The following is a 16,043-nucleotide window of genomic DNA, read 5'->3' as shown; positions in this document are numbered from 1 at the left end:
TCTGCATATTTTGAGTGTCAACTATAAACCTATCACTTTCCCATTGGTAGCACTTGTGTTTTGAAGCTGAGAGTGACTTTATTGTCACTGATAAGCGTGAAAACCTATTGGTTTGATATATATTTCTGCAATAACAACACATCATGTTTATGCTTTGTTGTCACCATGTTATCTTTATGTTATTACCAAGTTGTTATGAATAGAAGTAGGGTAAAAATGGGCTCGGTCAACAACAAAACATCATGTCAGTCTGAAATAAAATTTCGGAAATTTTACTGGTGAGCTATTGCCCTCGGGGAGAACATAGGTGATCACTGCACTACTACATGGCCAAAATTGTCATGTCCTGCACGGTTGTCATGGCGCCCAGCTGCCCCCGCCCCTTGACACCGGCTGACCAGCATTTCCTGATTACTCCTATGGGTACTTAAATGTGCCTTTTGGAACTGCCCTTTGCGAGATCGTTGTTTACCCTTGTTGAAAACCTGTTCATGCCTGTTTGAGACCTGTTTATTCTTGTTGTGCTTCTTGGACTTTGTTGCACTTCGGTGAAACAGTCTGAGAGATTCCTGCAAGTTATGTTCAATCCCGTTAAATGCCTAGTCTGTAGTTTTGCCTGCATTTGAGCCTGCTTTGTTTGCTGTTTTTGGTCCGTTTGTGTGTCGGACAACTTTTCTTTCTCAATTAAAGTGACAGATCGTCTACGCAAATGAGTTCCAACTTCCTGCTTCCTGACCCGTTTTGTGACAATAATAGTGTGCAAACGTTTTGTATGATAGAAAGAGTGACTTAATATATATTTGGTCACAATTTTACATATTGGCCGCAGTGTGTGTGTGCACTGTCTTACCAGGGAGATCTTTCTTATCCTCTTGTTTATTGGTCTGCGCGTCAACTGATTTTAATGGTCCATTGCAGCATGCTGCAAAAAGAAAATGAGGGGTTCAATAAACACCAAGGCTTAAGTGTAATTCCATGCACATTTTTGCACACTCTCACCCTGGCCGTTCGGCTTGGCCTTAAGAATATAAAACATGATGATAAGAACGATTGCAATGGACATGATGAAGATGGTCGACATGGCGATAATGAGAGCCGTTGCTAGGTGACCTTGCCCTGTTGGATCTGAGACGTAAAGGACAAATGTAGGCATATTTATATTCTGTATTGTGTTTTCTGTTTACATTCGCGTTCGTACCTTTTTGAAGATGAGGGGAGATGGTTGTTGTTTCAGGTTCCTCCAGAGGTTTTAGAACTGGCCTGGTGGTTTGCATACCTGTGATACAAACACACTAATTGCAAAATCTTCTTTTTTTGAAAAACATCTTCTTAATATGTGGATAACATCACACAATGCACAGTATACAAACGTCAACGTGCCCCATGGCTACAAATATCTTCCAGGGAGTGCTTATTCTCCCTCGATATGATCATAAGCTTGAACTAGTCTTGTGGTTTTCTCTTTTAATCATGTCTTGCAGACTGACTATACACACAATCAAGCACACATTTGCAAACACACATGAGTTGTTCAGGTTTTAAAACAGGAAGCATTATACACCTTTGCACTATTTTCCTCAAGCCCACAGGTAGACTAGTTTGACATCCAAATCACATTTTCTACTGCTAATTGTATACCGGTACATATACTGTTTCTATATCAAAGGTAAGCAACCTTTTTCAAGCTGACACCTCATTTTTCTTGTTACTGATTAGCATAAAGGGTTCCAGTTTGATATGCATTTCTAAAATAACAAGGTATCATGTTATTACTTTTTTAATTATTATGTTGTCAAGTTTCAGTTGTTAAAAATAGGGTTAAAACTCGCTAAAATATGTTAAAAAATAAAAAAGATAACATTTCCTGGATAATCACAATGACCCATCACTGGTGAGCTATTTTTAGAAACAGTCTGCGGGCTATTCAGATGTTCTTAGGGTTCTGTAAAGTAGGCTTAAATGTATTTGCTCATTGTGTGTATTTCTAATCAGTTTGATGTTCCCTTTTGGCGTCTCCTAGTTTTCCTGTCTGTTTGAAGGTGAAGACCACCCCCAGGAGGGGTGGGCTTGCCTTTTGTCTCAACATACCAGTACTTTTCCATGTCTTGTGATCTCAATAAAATACAGAGGCAGACGGGGATGACTGAGATTGAAATCGAGATTTGAGCGAGAGAGTATGGAAAGATCTCATCTCCCCGGTTGCAACTGGCTAAAATACATAAGTCTTTGCCTGGCGCATTCTCTTCTACGGTTAGCCAATATTTTTTAGCTCTCCCACACTTCAGTGGTCGTTTTAGACCCAACAGTTCTGATTAAATAGTATATTTTATATTTATTTTTGAGAAGAGGGGGTGTTTTTGACCATATTTCGTCATATATTCCATTTTTAATTTATTTATTTATTGAGTTCATTCAGTTTTCTTCCCAATGCATATCAATGTGTATTTTAACTATTCATGTCTGTTGGCTGCCTCCCAAATAGGACTGTAGAAGGGGGAAAACAATACGCTTTACAATTTACGCCAGTTGTCGTCAAACTCTCATTTTATGTTTATGCAGGTTAGGAAATTAATGAGTTAACATGACCATGAAACTAAGAAATTGGCCAGGATACGACAGAACATGTCTTCATATTTAAAACGCATATTTATTTTTGGGGTGGTTACGGAATGTGTATAACAGTCCTCTCTAAATAGCGTGGCAATAATGTGTCAAAGTAGTCTAAAATTAATATGTAATAAAATGTCTATCAAGCATTAACACAAGCACTAACATGTTAATCAGCTCTCAAATTATTTGACATTTTAATTGTGTCAATGCATGAAGCTAATTTCCTGATTACACGGCAAGTATGTTCTTGCTATTGCAGGTATGAATATTAAACAGTTTGATTCATCTCCCTTCAGGTTAAGTCAAACTTGCACAAGTGTTTCCAATAATTTGGCTCATTGGGGTTTTTATATGGGCAATTGAGGAGATTAAGGTGGAGCGTTTAGGTGAAATGTGAAAAATGAATCGCTAAACCATGAAAATATGTAAATTTGAAGTTTTCGTTTACATTCTTTGGTGTTGGGCGGTGCATTCTGGCAGGAGTGGCAAACCATCCCATAGATGTTTCTAGGTCTGTTCTCCAGCATATAATACCTGCACGAAACACACAATGTGACTAAACTTGGATTGAAATACAAAACAAATCATTTTATTTCCCCAATTAGACAGTTTTGCATTTCCATTGTATGCTGGTGTTTTGTTTTACCCTGGCAAACAGGGTCCACACTCGGCATCGCTGTCTGGCGTTCCAACGGCGCGTACTGTAGCTTTATAGAGAGCGTCGCAGTCTTTGTGTCGTCTGCAGATCTCGTATTTGCCTTTGGAGTATTTCCCATGTGGACACGGTACGCAGGAGAAATCGTCGTCCTTCACTCCATAGCCACAGGTCTGCAAGGCATGCACATTAACATTTAGTATTCTGTAACTAGGGATTGGAACGTCAGGCTTCTTTTGTTTTAGTCCTTGAGCTGGTTGTTGCAATATAAAGGCTAGTGCAGTCGAAATTAAATTAATTTCCACTGAATGCCATCTTGGGGAGGTGAACTGCATGACACTTCATTTGTCTGTAACTGTTTTTATACAGTACATTGACATTCAGTTAAAAAAAGAAATGTATACCCTTAAATCTTGTATACAATGATTCCACAACACATCATAAATATCAATATCTATCTATCTACCCTGGTCATATCCCTCGAGAGGGGTGACCAACAGCAAGACAAACACATACAAAAACAAAGAAAATTTAAAAAAAAGGGGAAAAGTAGCATAAACACACACAAAAATATTGATCATGGTTTCGTCCCTCAAGATGAAACGGGAAACAGGAAAGCGGCCATGTCACTCGGGTCGGGGTGACACAACACACACAACAGCAGGGCCCAACAGCTTTCACTGGTTTACCCCTGCCGCATCATACAGGTACCCTGCCCATCCCTTAGAACACGTCTAAACATCCCACTACCCTTTTACAACACCTCTACACTCATTCCTATCACCAACAAGAGCTCTAGCTTCCACTAAGTTTAGACATCTTTCCTGCAGTGCACTCATAACACCATCCATCCACGTCAATCGCGGCCTTCCTCTTGCTCTCCTTCAATTTACTTCTGCTTTGTATATCCTCTTCATCATTCGCTCCTCATCCATCCTCTCCATGTGTCCAAACCAACCAAGTACTCTCTTATCCACACGCTTGCTCAGTTCCACTACTACTCCAGTTCTGTCTCTCACAATTTCATTTCTCAATTTATCCAACCTTGTCACTCCTAACATACCATAAATTCCGGACTATAAGCCGCTACTTTTTTCCCAAATTTTCAACCCTGCGGCTTATTAAAAGATGCGGCCAATTTATGTAATTTTTACACTTTTTTTCCTTGGATTACCATCAACGGGCACCCAGAATCTGCAGGTCTGCAACAAATTTTAAGTACCTATATAATTTTACGTTCATTTTGGCGACAGTGATTTTTGGACTTTGTGCTTCAATGAAGGACATTTAGTTTCATTCGCGGGACTTGAAGTTTGGCTTGGATTAATTTCGTGTTTATTTGTTGTGGGTGTATGCGGCTTATATACAGGTGCGGCTTGCGTATGGACAAAATCGGTTTTCCCCTTAAAATGCGATGGGTGCGGCTTATAATCAGGTGCGCTCTATAGTCCGAAATTTACGGTACTCTTCAAACACTTCATCTCAAAAACATTAAATTTTCTTCTCAAATCTGCGTTCAGGCTCCATGTCTCTGCACCATACTACACAGTCGGCACAATCACACTCTCATACAGTCCCCTCTTAACATCCATACTCATACTCTTGTTGCTCATCACTCTCCTCAGACCACCTAAAACCTTGCTTCCTTGATTCCCTCTGTGCCATACCTCGGACTCCATTCCACCAATTGCAGCCATAACATCGTTATAGATTCTTAAAATAGGCCTTGGGGTGGAAAGCCCAAAAACGTACAAAACTTTGTTTGTGCATATAAGTTTACTTGTTTTATACATTCCCAAGTCGCCTGTGTGCTCTTGGTTTGCTATATAATACTCTATTGCAGGGGTCGGGAACCTTTTTGACTCAAAGAGCCATAAAAGCAAAATATATTAATTTTATTTTGGGAAAGAGACATATATTATGAGACAAATTTACTATAATGCTAAACACGCGCCCCAGACAAAAACTTAGTCTTCAGCACATTTATTTTTGATGATTTGATAAAAATTATGAAAAGAGAATAATGCCAGAGCCCGTGTCCCAAAATCAACAAACATACCAATTTAAACTTGTGTCTTTCTTGCAATTACTCAAGATCGGTTAAACTCACTTTGACCCTTTTTTTTCATACATATTGGTTTCAAAACCAGATGTAAGCAGTTATTTTGTAAAAACGTCACAACATTCTGCAAAAAGGGAGCCTGATGTGCTTATCTATGGTGCAGACGGCGTAGGGCGAGAGATGGGAGGGAGTGCTTGCACTTTTTGCATAGCTCCACCCATCCCTCCCACTCACCCAATCAAAAAACTTTAAATTCTCTTCCGGTGTTTTGGCGTATTTACAGTGTGTTCTGTGGATTCATCATAAGGTATCTGAACACTGAAGACAGATAATATAGTGAGGTTTTATATAACGGATTCTTTAGCGATGTACAGCCAGAACGAGTTTTTTTTTTTTTTTTCGTGTGACACCTTGACTGTAAATTGTAGTGAAAAACGTGCCCTATATATTCTGCCAAGCACTACTTCGAGGCCAGCCTTGGTGTGGCTTTGTGTGTACCTGAACAGGATTAGTATCTTACGTTTTGGACGAGATGGAGAAAATTAGCATGCAATCAAATTTGTCTCCGAGCCACAGGTACTCATAGAAAGAGCCATATATGGCTCGCGAGCCATAGGTTCCCGACCCCTGCTCTATTGGCTATTGGTCCCCAAAATTTATATGATACTAGATGGAGAAGCAAAAACATGATAACCAAGGAAACAAAACTTGAGATCTTCGAGAAATATAAAGAAGGCACACATATCATTACCCTTGGTAAGGCATATGGCATAAATCAATCGATGAGTGAGAATAAGAAGGCAATTAAAGCAGGGGTGTCCAAACTTTTCAGAAAGCAGGCCAGATTTGGTAAGTTGACATTGTGTGAGGGGCAATTATTCAGCCTTGCATTATTTAAATAGCCTTTATTAAATTCACCCTCCATGAAAGGTTTGCAGTGCTTGTGACCTCCTGGCACACTTTAGTAGGATTTTCATTTCATTCGCCTAGTCTCTTGAAAAAGTGCTGCTGTGCCATTAAAATAGCTTCCAGTAGCTTCACCTTTTCACAGCTTTTTGTAGTCAGCATGTTTTGTCTGACAGTGCCTCTTGACAATTGTATTCCTTGAAAACAGCCAGTCTCTTGGTAAATTAGGCAGACACAGTTGTTTCGGAGTTTGGTGAAAGGAATACTGCAATTTCCACTTCTCCTGTAAGCAGAGACCCCTTAAAATTTTCCTTTTTTTTCATATACGGTCACCATGTCGGTAATAGGGTGGGCTTGAATTCTCACAGAAAGCCAAGGACAAGGTGGCCAAAGGGCTGCTGCCATTTGTTTGGTGAAAGGGTGATTTTATTTTTATTTTTTTATTTTGTACAAATGTATTTATACTGTGGTTACTCAGTAGCCTAGATGGTAGTGTGCCCGCTTTGAGACTGGGAGGTCGCTGGTTCGCGCCTCGACCGAGACATACCTAATTGGTATAATGGCGGCGCCCTCTGGCTGCGGCTGCATCGACTCGCTACAACGGGTCAGGTGTATCGACATTTCGTTCTGTGTACATTGTTACAAAGAATGACAATACAAAGGAAATTATTATTATTATTATATGTTAACATTACTGGCGTGCCACATATAATTAATCTTATGACAGAGGATGCGGGCCAGTAAAAATGTGATCACGGTCCATAACAGTACATGTCTGAATTACAGTAATAAGCTCTTAAGAGAAAGACATTTCCTGCAGGGGGAAGTTTTAAAATCCTTTTTAATCAACCGTCGCCGTCTCCTCTTCCCTTTGCATCAACCCATAACTCCACTGTACCAGCTCAAGTCACGTCACACCAAGGGTAAATAGAATGGCATTTGTTTTCTTTATATGTATATTTATATCTTATTTAATCATTTACACGTATAATACAACTAAGTATGACTAACTATTTTGCTACTAATATTTATTATGTGTACAACTAACCCTCACTACTTGGCGCTTCAGTTATCGCTGGCACACTCGCGGGAAAAATAAATCAAGTAAAAAAGAACAAATAAAACAAAACAAAACAAGGGGGGCTTATCACACCACCGAGGAACGTTTCTGGCAGCCAAGATTCACGCCGATTGGCCAGAACCTCTCAACTTGAGATCCCTGATGTCGATTGGCCAATTCATATTATAGAATCGGCAGCATGGCTGCGCAGTGGTTAGCGCTTGTGCGGCACAGTTCATGTCATGGGAACCTGTCGTGGGTTCAAATCCAGCTCCAGACTTCCTGTGCGGAGTTTGTATGTTCTCCCCGTGCTTGCGTGGGTTTCCTCCGGGCACTCCGGTTTCCTCCCACGTTCCAAAAACATGCATTTCAGGTGAATTGGCCGGTCCAAATTGTCCCTAGGTGTGAATGAGCGAATGAGTTGTCTGTCCCTGTGTGCCTTGCGATTGGCTGGCAACCAGTTCAGGGTGTCCCCTGCCCACTGCCCGGAGATGGCTGGGATGGGCTCCAGCCCCCCCGCAACCCTAATGAGGATAAGCGGTACGGCTGATGAGATGAGATGAGATATTATAGAATCTTTCATACTGTACTGTGACTGCCCACCTGCTCCGCGTTCTTCTGCATCTCGCTGAGAAGAATTTGTGTCCCACTCGTTTTGTCATGTTGCCTAAATGATGCATTGCTTTCTCTTTCTCACTCGCTCTTAGTCGGATAGCTTTTAATGAAGGTGCGCCCCAAAAACCAAAATTATCAACTAATTTAATATATGTGTAACGGGTGTAATAATAACTTTTATTTTATTGAAATTCCTGCTAAAATATGTGTATAGTTTTTGGTAAATGTCCTGCAATGCTGAGTCCAACAGTGCCATCTGCTGGTATGGGGTGGGGTTTGGTTTTGGCTTCTAACATGTGACCAGGAGGCGGGGTTTTGTCAGTTTAACCAGAGTACTACAAAGGTAAGACATATCTTTTGGTGCTCCACAAAATAAGTTAATTTTAAACATTATAACCCCAGCTGACAAATCTCTCACCATGCATAGTAATGTGATTGATATTGTCAAGCTGTTTTGATTTATTTTCGTTTTGTTTCTGTTTTACTAAATATTAATTCCCCTTGTAGAGATCAAAGAGATCAAACCCAGCAGAAAAAAGCTAATGTTGTGACTCATCCATTTGCAGGTAAATTGTACCCATTTTTATACTCATTATTGTTTTTATTCCTATTTTTTCATATACATTAAAAAAGGATGATGTTGGTTAAAATTCAGAGTAAAGAAAAACATGTTGAATTCATTGTAAACGTTAAAAATCCACTATACGATCTCTTGTTAAAAGTATCTTGTTAAAATGCAAAGATTTATAAATGTATTGTGATATTCTAAAATGTATTTTCTGTAAAGTGAAAAGACAGCTCTTTGATATGCTTTGTTGTCAGTTTAACCAGAGTACTACAAAGAGATCAAAGAGATCAAACCCAGCAGAAAAAAGCTAATGTTGTGACTCATCCATTTGCAGAACTGTAATAATAAAAACCTCATCATCCAGTCCAGCGTGAATGTGGATCTTTGGTGGGACACGTACAACGCGGTTACATTGGTGCCGTGACCCGTGACTTCTATCAAACTCGCCGAACCGAGGACTGTCCTACCTGCCACATGAGCTCACAGTATTTGAAATTTTAGTTACATGAGCGATATTGTTTAGCTCATTACAGTGCAGTGTCACAGTGATACGAAGGCTGCAGATTTATTTTGTGATTTTGACTTATTTACATTTTTTTCTGTTAATCTTTGAAACATGTTTAATCAGAGCAATGTGTTAGCTCCACAATTTGACACACCTATTCACTTTGGCAGGGGCAGGGGCATGTTTACCCCCATCCCCTCTGATAATAGTTCTACCCCAGGTGGTGCGACACATAGAGTAGAGGCAAGTTCCAGTGTGAGCACCCATAATGCAGCTGACCAACATGCTAGCCTACCTTCACCTCAGGTCAGACCCACATCTACGCCAAATTCCGCGAGTGAAATTTCTGAGGGTTTAGCTGATCACATGACAAATATTATTCAGGAGATAGGACATAAATTGGCTGATAGCATATTCTCAAATATACAGTCACATAATATAGTAGCTCCTAACGCTGCTGCCACACAAGATGAAGCAAACAGATTGAGTCAGGTGGTAACGCAGAGAAAGGTTAAGGAACCGCCGTCATTTATTGGGGATGGCTCAGACTCAATAACAATACATGAGTGGGAAGATCTAATGAGGACATTTATAAAAAGGAGTGATGTGAAACTTGAAGAGCAAGCAGAGGAAATCCTTATACATTTGAGAGGAAAAGCTAAAGATGTAGTTAGGTTTAGCATTAGAAACAGTAATATAGACGTCTATACCCGCCCTGACATGATTTATAGTCTTCTCAGGAAATACTTTAGCTGTACCAAGTACTCTGCTGTCCCTTTAGCTGACTTTTATTCAACTTTGCCCAAAGACCAGGAAGACCCCTATGACTACTGGCTGAGACTAAACAGAGCAGCTGACCTTGCCTCTGAGTGCTTGAGAGAGCAGGGCAAAACATTTGACAACCCTGAAATAGAGGTTACTCGCATATTTATTAGGAACTGCCCATGCAAGGAACTGGCACTCACTTACAGATCAAAAACCATCGAAAAGTGGTCAGCATGTGAGGTACTAGAGGTGCTGAATGAATACCACGCTGAGAAGAGCTACAAAGCAGATTCCCTACAACAACCTGCGAATAGAGCGGAAATTGCCGTACACAAAGCTGAGGTGAACCATGGTCCAACCCTCGTGCACGAGCCACCTCAGACTTCGAGCCCACAGTATGTCTCTCTAACGGACGTTATTAGTATGTTGGAGAAAGTTCTGATACGTGTTACCTCGAACCAGTTTCAAGAGAGAGGGGGAGCTCCAACCAGGCGACCTGGAGCCAGAATAAATGGTTTCACTGCCAAGCCATGTATCATTTGCAAAGAAGTCGAACACAGTGCTCTCTCTCATTGCCGAGACAAAAACCTTTGCTTTCACTGCCATGCCCCAGGGCATTCTCGACGTGATTGTCCAGTGACGAAAGTTGTCCCGCTGCCTCAGGGAAACTAACTGATCTGCGCTTAGGGGAGAACAGTGCAGATCAACTGAGTATACCTCCCACCACTAATGTGAAGCCTGACATGCAAGACAATAAATCAATTTATGAGTTGTATAGCAACAAGATACCTCCATCGAAGAAGCTGATCTTTCAGGGGTTTCAGAGAATAGCGGAGACTGACGAACTGTTTTACACACCTGTACTTGTGCAAGAAGGCCCCACTTTCAGAGCGCTGTTGGACAGCGGGTCGATGGCTTGTACAGTAAGTGAGGACACAGCTAAGTACCTCCTGCAGCAATTCCCTGATATGATGAGTTACACGGCCGATGATTATGTCATTGTAGGCTGCGGTGGACACCAAGTTTCTCCCAGAGATATGTACGACATTCACGTCACAGTTTACGGGTGCCAAATGATAATACCAGTAATGGTGGTGCCAGGCCAGACAGAACAGATGATCCTTGGCAGCAATGCCATCAAATATATTTTGACTCAATTGAAAAGTACTGATGGCTATTGGAGATTAGTTTCCACTCCTGACAACGGTCTGTCCGATAACCACAGTCAATTCCTGTCAATGCTTTCCAACACAGAGAGATGGAGAGGTGATTGCATTCCAGACAAGGTAGGGACAGTAAAGATCAAGAGTTGCGTGACGCTGAATCCACGGACCGAGTACGTTATTTGGGGCAAGTTACCTGAGTTGGCCGGGGCATCAGCGGGCAGCACAGTGGTCGTTGAGCCAACCCAATCTAAGGCTGCGCCCAGACAAGTCCTTGTCGGACGAGTTGTTACTCCACTCTGGGGAGATGGATGGGTGCCTGTTAAAGTCTTTAATCCCACGGACAGAGTTGTGGTGCTGAGAAGAAACAGGAAAATTGCAGATGTGTCTCCTTGTATCGCAGCGGAAGACCTGCCCAATGCAGAGGAGGTCAAGTGCAACGTGCAGAGTGTACAGAGCAAAGAGGTCCGACCCAGGTCAGAAGAGGACATGATGCGTGCATTGGAAGCTCTGGGACTGCAAGACATTGACCTGAAGTCATGTGAGGTTTCGCTGCAGTGTAAAGACAAGCTCCTTCATATCATCGAACAATTCGAGTCAATCTTTTCTCGCCATAAGATGGACTGTGGAGAGGCCAAAGAGTTTGTACATCGTATCCACCTTGTTGATGATAAGCCGTTCCGTCTACCCTACAGACGTATACCACCAAGTCAGTATGAAAAACTGAGGACGACTCTGAACGAGATGGAAGAGAAAGGAATTATTCAGAAGTCGACTAGCGACTATGCATCTGCGCTTGTTCTCATATGGAAGCGGAATGGAGAACTAAGGGTATGTACTGATTTCAGAAGGCTTAATGCAAGAACCATAAAGGATGCCTACCCACTACCGCATCAAGCTGATGCTTTGGCCGCACTTGGGGGAAATGCCTTTTTCTCCACAATGGATCTGACGTCAGGCTACTACAATGTCCCCTTGCACCCTGACGACAAAAAGTACACGGCATTCTCCTCACCATTCGGCCTTCACGAGTACAACCGGCTCCCTCAGGGACTTTGCAACAGCCCAGCAACATTTATGAGGATGATGATGTCAATATTTGGTGATCAGAATTTCATGAGCCTATTATGTTACCTCGACGATCTGATGGTGTTTGCCCCCACAGAGGAAGTTGCACTCCAACGCCTGCAGATGGTGTTTACTCGCCTTAAGGAACACAACCTCAAGCTCGCACCCAAAAAGTGTTTTTTCCTCAGACGGACTGTGAAATTTCTTGGGCATGTCATCAGTGAGGATGGAATTCGGACTGACCCCGAGAAAGTGAGAGCGATAAATGACGTACAAGTCACTGATCTAATGGAGTCGGATGGCAAGACGCCATGCCCTAGTAAAATCAGATCTTTTCTAGGCATGGTGATGTATTTCCAAAGCTTCATTGAAGCATGTTCTGCGAAGGCAAAACCTCTGTTCAGGCTCACATCTGAATCTGGTGACAAGCATAAGCGCAAGAGAGCCCGCAAGAAAGGTCAAGTGAAGCTGACGCCTGCAGATTGGTCCGATGCATGCCAGAACGCCTTTGAAACACTGAAGCACGACCTCGTGACAGGTGTCACTCTGGCCCACCCAGATTTTGATGCGCCGTTTATTCTGGCTGTCGACGCATCCTTTGATGGGATTGGAGCAGTCCTGTCACAGCTGCCACCTGGTGGAAAAGTAGCCAGACCAGTCGCCTTTGCAAGTAAGACGCTCTCTCGCTCCCAGCTCAACTACCCTGCACACAGGCTCGAATTTCTTGCCTTGAAATGGGCGGTATGTGATAAATTCAGCCATTGGTTGAAAGGAAGACACTTTACCACGTGGACCGACAATAACCCACTTACATACATTTTGACCAAACCAAGACTTGATGCGTGTGAACAGCGGTGGGTAGCGAAGCTAGCTGCATACAATTTTGACCTGAAGTACATTCCCGGACCAAAGAACATCGTAGCCGACGCTCTGAGCCGTGAGCCATTTGTACGGTCATGTGTGGGTCATCGCCTTGTTACCGAGCCCTATACTTCGCTCTTGGACCAAGTCAACAGGGTGAACAACAGTACTGTGCAAGAGGTGTTCAGAGTATCCAACAATTGTCACGCTGTTGTAGACGAGAGTGCTGGGACATCAGACGAGTCAGTAAAAAGGGCAATTCCATCAGGCTCCAATGGTTCTGTGACATCAGAAGAGGTTGCTGCTGTCTTCAGTGCTCAGTCCACTGGTGGCGTGGGTCAAGTGATGGGAACAGACGCCAACTTCAATCTTCTGCAGAAGGGAGATCAGTCAACGGCACTCCCACAGAGTCAGCTTGTTGGTTTACAAGAACAGGACAACACAATAAGCAGGACCATGTACTTTGTGCATAGACACAAGAGACCTACCAGGCGTGAGAGAGCTGTCGAGTCGCCTAGTGTGATGAAACTACTGAAGCATTGGAGCCGACTCACCATACAGAATGGCATGCTCTACAAAATAAGGAAAGATCCTCACATGGCCAAGAAAATCTTCCAGTTTGTGGTGCCTGATTCATTGAAACAGAAAGTCCTTCAAGGTTTACATGACTCAGCAGGTCACCAAGGCCAGAACCGTACTTTGTCTCTGGTGCGGCAACGATTCTTCTGGAATGGCATGGAACGTGATGTTGTGAATTATGTCAAATCCTGTCAGCGCTGTGTAGTAGGGAAAACACCGGAACCACACAACCGTGCACCACTCAAGAACATAGTCACCTCTGAGCCTATGGAGTTGGTCTGTATAGACTTTTGGACTGCTGAGCAAGAGAACAAGTCTGTAGATGTCCTGGTCGTAACTGATCATTTCTCCAAGATGGCGCACGCCTTCCCTTGCAGAAATCAAACCGCCAAACAAGTTGCTCGCCGTCTGTGGCAGGATTTCTTCCTTGTCTATGGTTTCCCACGGCGTATCCACTCTGATCAGGGAGCTAATTTTGAGAGCAAACTGATCAAAGAGCTTCTAGAGATGGCAGGGGTGCAGAAATCCCATACCACTCCGTACCACCCCATGGGAAATGGCATCGCAGAACGATTCAACCGAACATTGGGAGATATGATCAGAACCCTTCCCCCTCAGCCCAAAGCAAAGTGGCCACAAATGCTGCAGCAGCTCACATTCTGCTATAACTGCACAGAGCATGAGACAACAGGGTTTGCACCGTTTTACCTAGTGTTTGGTAGGATCCCTCGTCTCCCTGTCGATGTCATGTTTCAACATGCTAATACCAATGATGCTGTTGTCAGCTACTCTGACTTTGTACGCCATCTGAAGAAAGATCTACATGAAGCTGCTCAGATTGTACAGAGGAATACTCTCAGAGAACAGACTCGTCATGCCAAGCTGTACAACCGTAGGGCCAAAGGATCACCTCTCGTCGTGGGAGACCGGGTGTTGATCGCCAACAGAGGTGTCCCGGGGAAACGCAAAGTTGCAGACAAGTGGGAGTCAACCCCGTATGAAGTCATATCAGTCAAGCCTGATCTCAATGTCTACAGAGTCAAGGATTGTCTGACGGGCAAAGAGAAGGTAGTTCACAGGAATTTGCTGCTCTCTGTTAGCTTCTTGCCCTGTGAGGATGATCTGGCCAGCGAATCTGAACACTCAGAGTCTGACGCTGCTATGCATGGAAGTGATGTATGCCCTGATTTACCTGACGCGGTTGAAGACAGTGATGTCCGTACAGTAAACTGGGTGATACAGGCAGGTGAAGAGCAAGTTCATCCAGAGGTAGAGGATAACTCACTAGACAGCAGATCTGATGCCCAGTCCGACTCTCGCAGTGTTGATACATCCAGCCGAGGAAGTCAGCACATCCCCGAACAAGATGTTGACCATACTTCAAGTGACAATACGGAAAGCCCATCACAGTGCTCTGAAAACATGATCCCTTTGGGTATGGGTCTCCCAGACGAGACCCCATTGAACACTGACCATCTGGACGCAGACTCCCCTGATACTGACTGTTTAGACTTGACTGCCCCAGACCTTCAAGCTCAGGTTATTTGTGCTCAACCTAACCGTTATGGTCTTAGGGTCCGCCAGTCCATCAGGCCTCCTAGTCGTCTTATTTGTCAGATGAATGACCATGTGGTAGGTGACAATCATCTGTCCGCAATATCTGCAAGTTCCTAGTTTAAGTTCAGTAGAGATGCACTTTCAGTTTGAGTAACAAAGCTTGAGTAAGAAACAAGAATTGTGCCTATGTGAGCACTTACAACTACAGGAACAATGTTTGATATTTCAGAGATGTAACAGGCATCTTTGAGTCTGTGCTTAGTTAGGAGTTTGCTCGCCTCCTTTCTTTTCACACTCCGTTTGGGAGAGTTTTAGAACTGACATGCACTTCAGTTTGTTCCTTGTAATACTGTACCAGTTTTCGTGTCCTCTTTTTCATCAGTATTTGCCTTTTTGGCATGTGATTTTTTTTCTTTTTAGTGTAGCACTCCCATATTTAGCAGAATTTCAGGGGGGTGTATGTAACGGGTGTAATAATAACTTTTATTTTATTGAAATTCCTGCTAAAATATGTGTATAGTTTTTGGTAAATGTCCTGCAATGCTGAGTCCAACAGTGCCATCTGCTGGTATGGGGTGGGGTTTGGTTTTGGCTTCTAACATGTGACCAGGAGGCGGGGTTTTGTCAGTTTAACCAGAGTACTACAAAGGTAAGACATATCTTTTGGTGCTCCACAAAATAAGTTAATTTTAAACATTATAACCCCAGCTGACAAATCTCTCACCATGCATAGTAATGTGATTGATATTGTCAAGCTGTTTTGATTTATTTTCGTTTTGTTTCTGTTTTACTAAATATTAATTCCCCTTGTAGAGATCAAAGAGATCAAACCCAGCAGAAAAAAGCTAATGTTGTGACTCATCCATTTGCAGGTAAATTGTACCCATTTTTATACTCATTATTGTTTTTATTCCTATTTTTTCATATACATTAAAAAAGGATGATGTTGGTTAAAATTCAGAGTAAAGAAAAACATGTTGAATTCATTGTAAACGTTAAAAATCCACTATACGATCTCTTGTTAAAAGTATCTTGTTAAAATGCAAAGATTTATAAATGTATTGTGATA

The 16,043-nt window shown here is 42.5% G+C and overlaps 1 protein-coding gene across 2 annotated transcripts in view; it reads right to left on the bottom strand.

Moving 5' to 3' along the window:
* The window catches only part of edar (ectodysplasin A receptor), a 58,218-nt gene that overhangs the window by 17,308 nt on the left and 24,867 nt on the right, over positions 1-16,043 (bottom strand). For both annotated transcript variants that reach the window (XM_088352660.1, XM_088352659.1), the window contains exons 4-8: positions 3,257-3,438; positions 3,059-3,144; positions 1,199-1,276; positions 1,000-1,125; positions 851-922 (exon numbers count right to left, since the gene is read on the bottom strand). In XM_088352660.1, coding sequence (XP_088208786.1) covers positions 851-922; positions 1,000-1,125; positions 1,199-1,276; positions 3,059-3,144; positions 3,257-3,438 — 544 coding nt within the window. The remainder of the gene's footprint in view (positions 1-850; positions 923-999; positions 1,126-1,198; positions 1,277-3,058; positions 3,145-3,256; positions 3,439-16,043) is intronic.

The sequence above is a fragment of the Urocampus carinirostris genome, chromosome 14, assembly GCF_059441175.1.
Source record: "Urocampus carinirostris isolate Australia breed hairy pipefish chromosome 14, RoL_Ucar_1.0, whole genome shotgun sequence".
NCBI lineage: Eukaryota > Metazoa > Chordata > Actinopteri > Syngnathiformes > Syngnathidae > Urocampus > Urocampus carinirostris.
The sequence above is the reverse complement of the archived record's forward strand: the minus strand, read 5'-3'. Positions and strand labels throughout refer to the sequence as shown.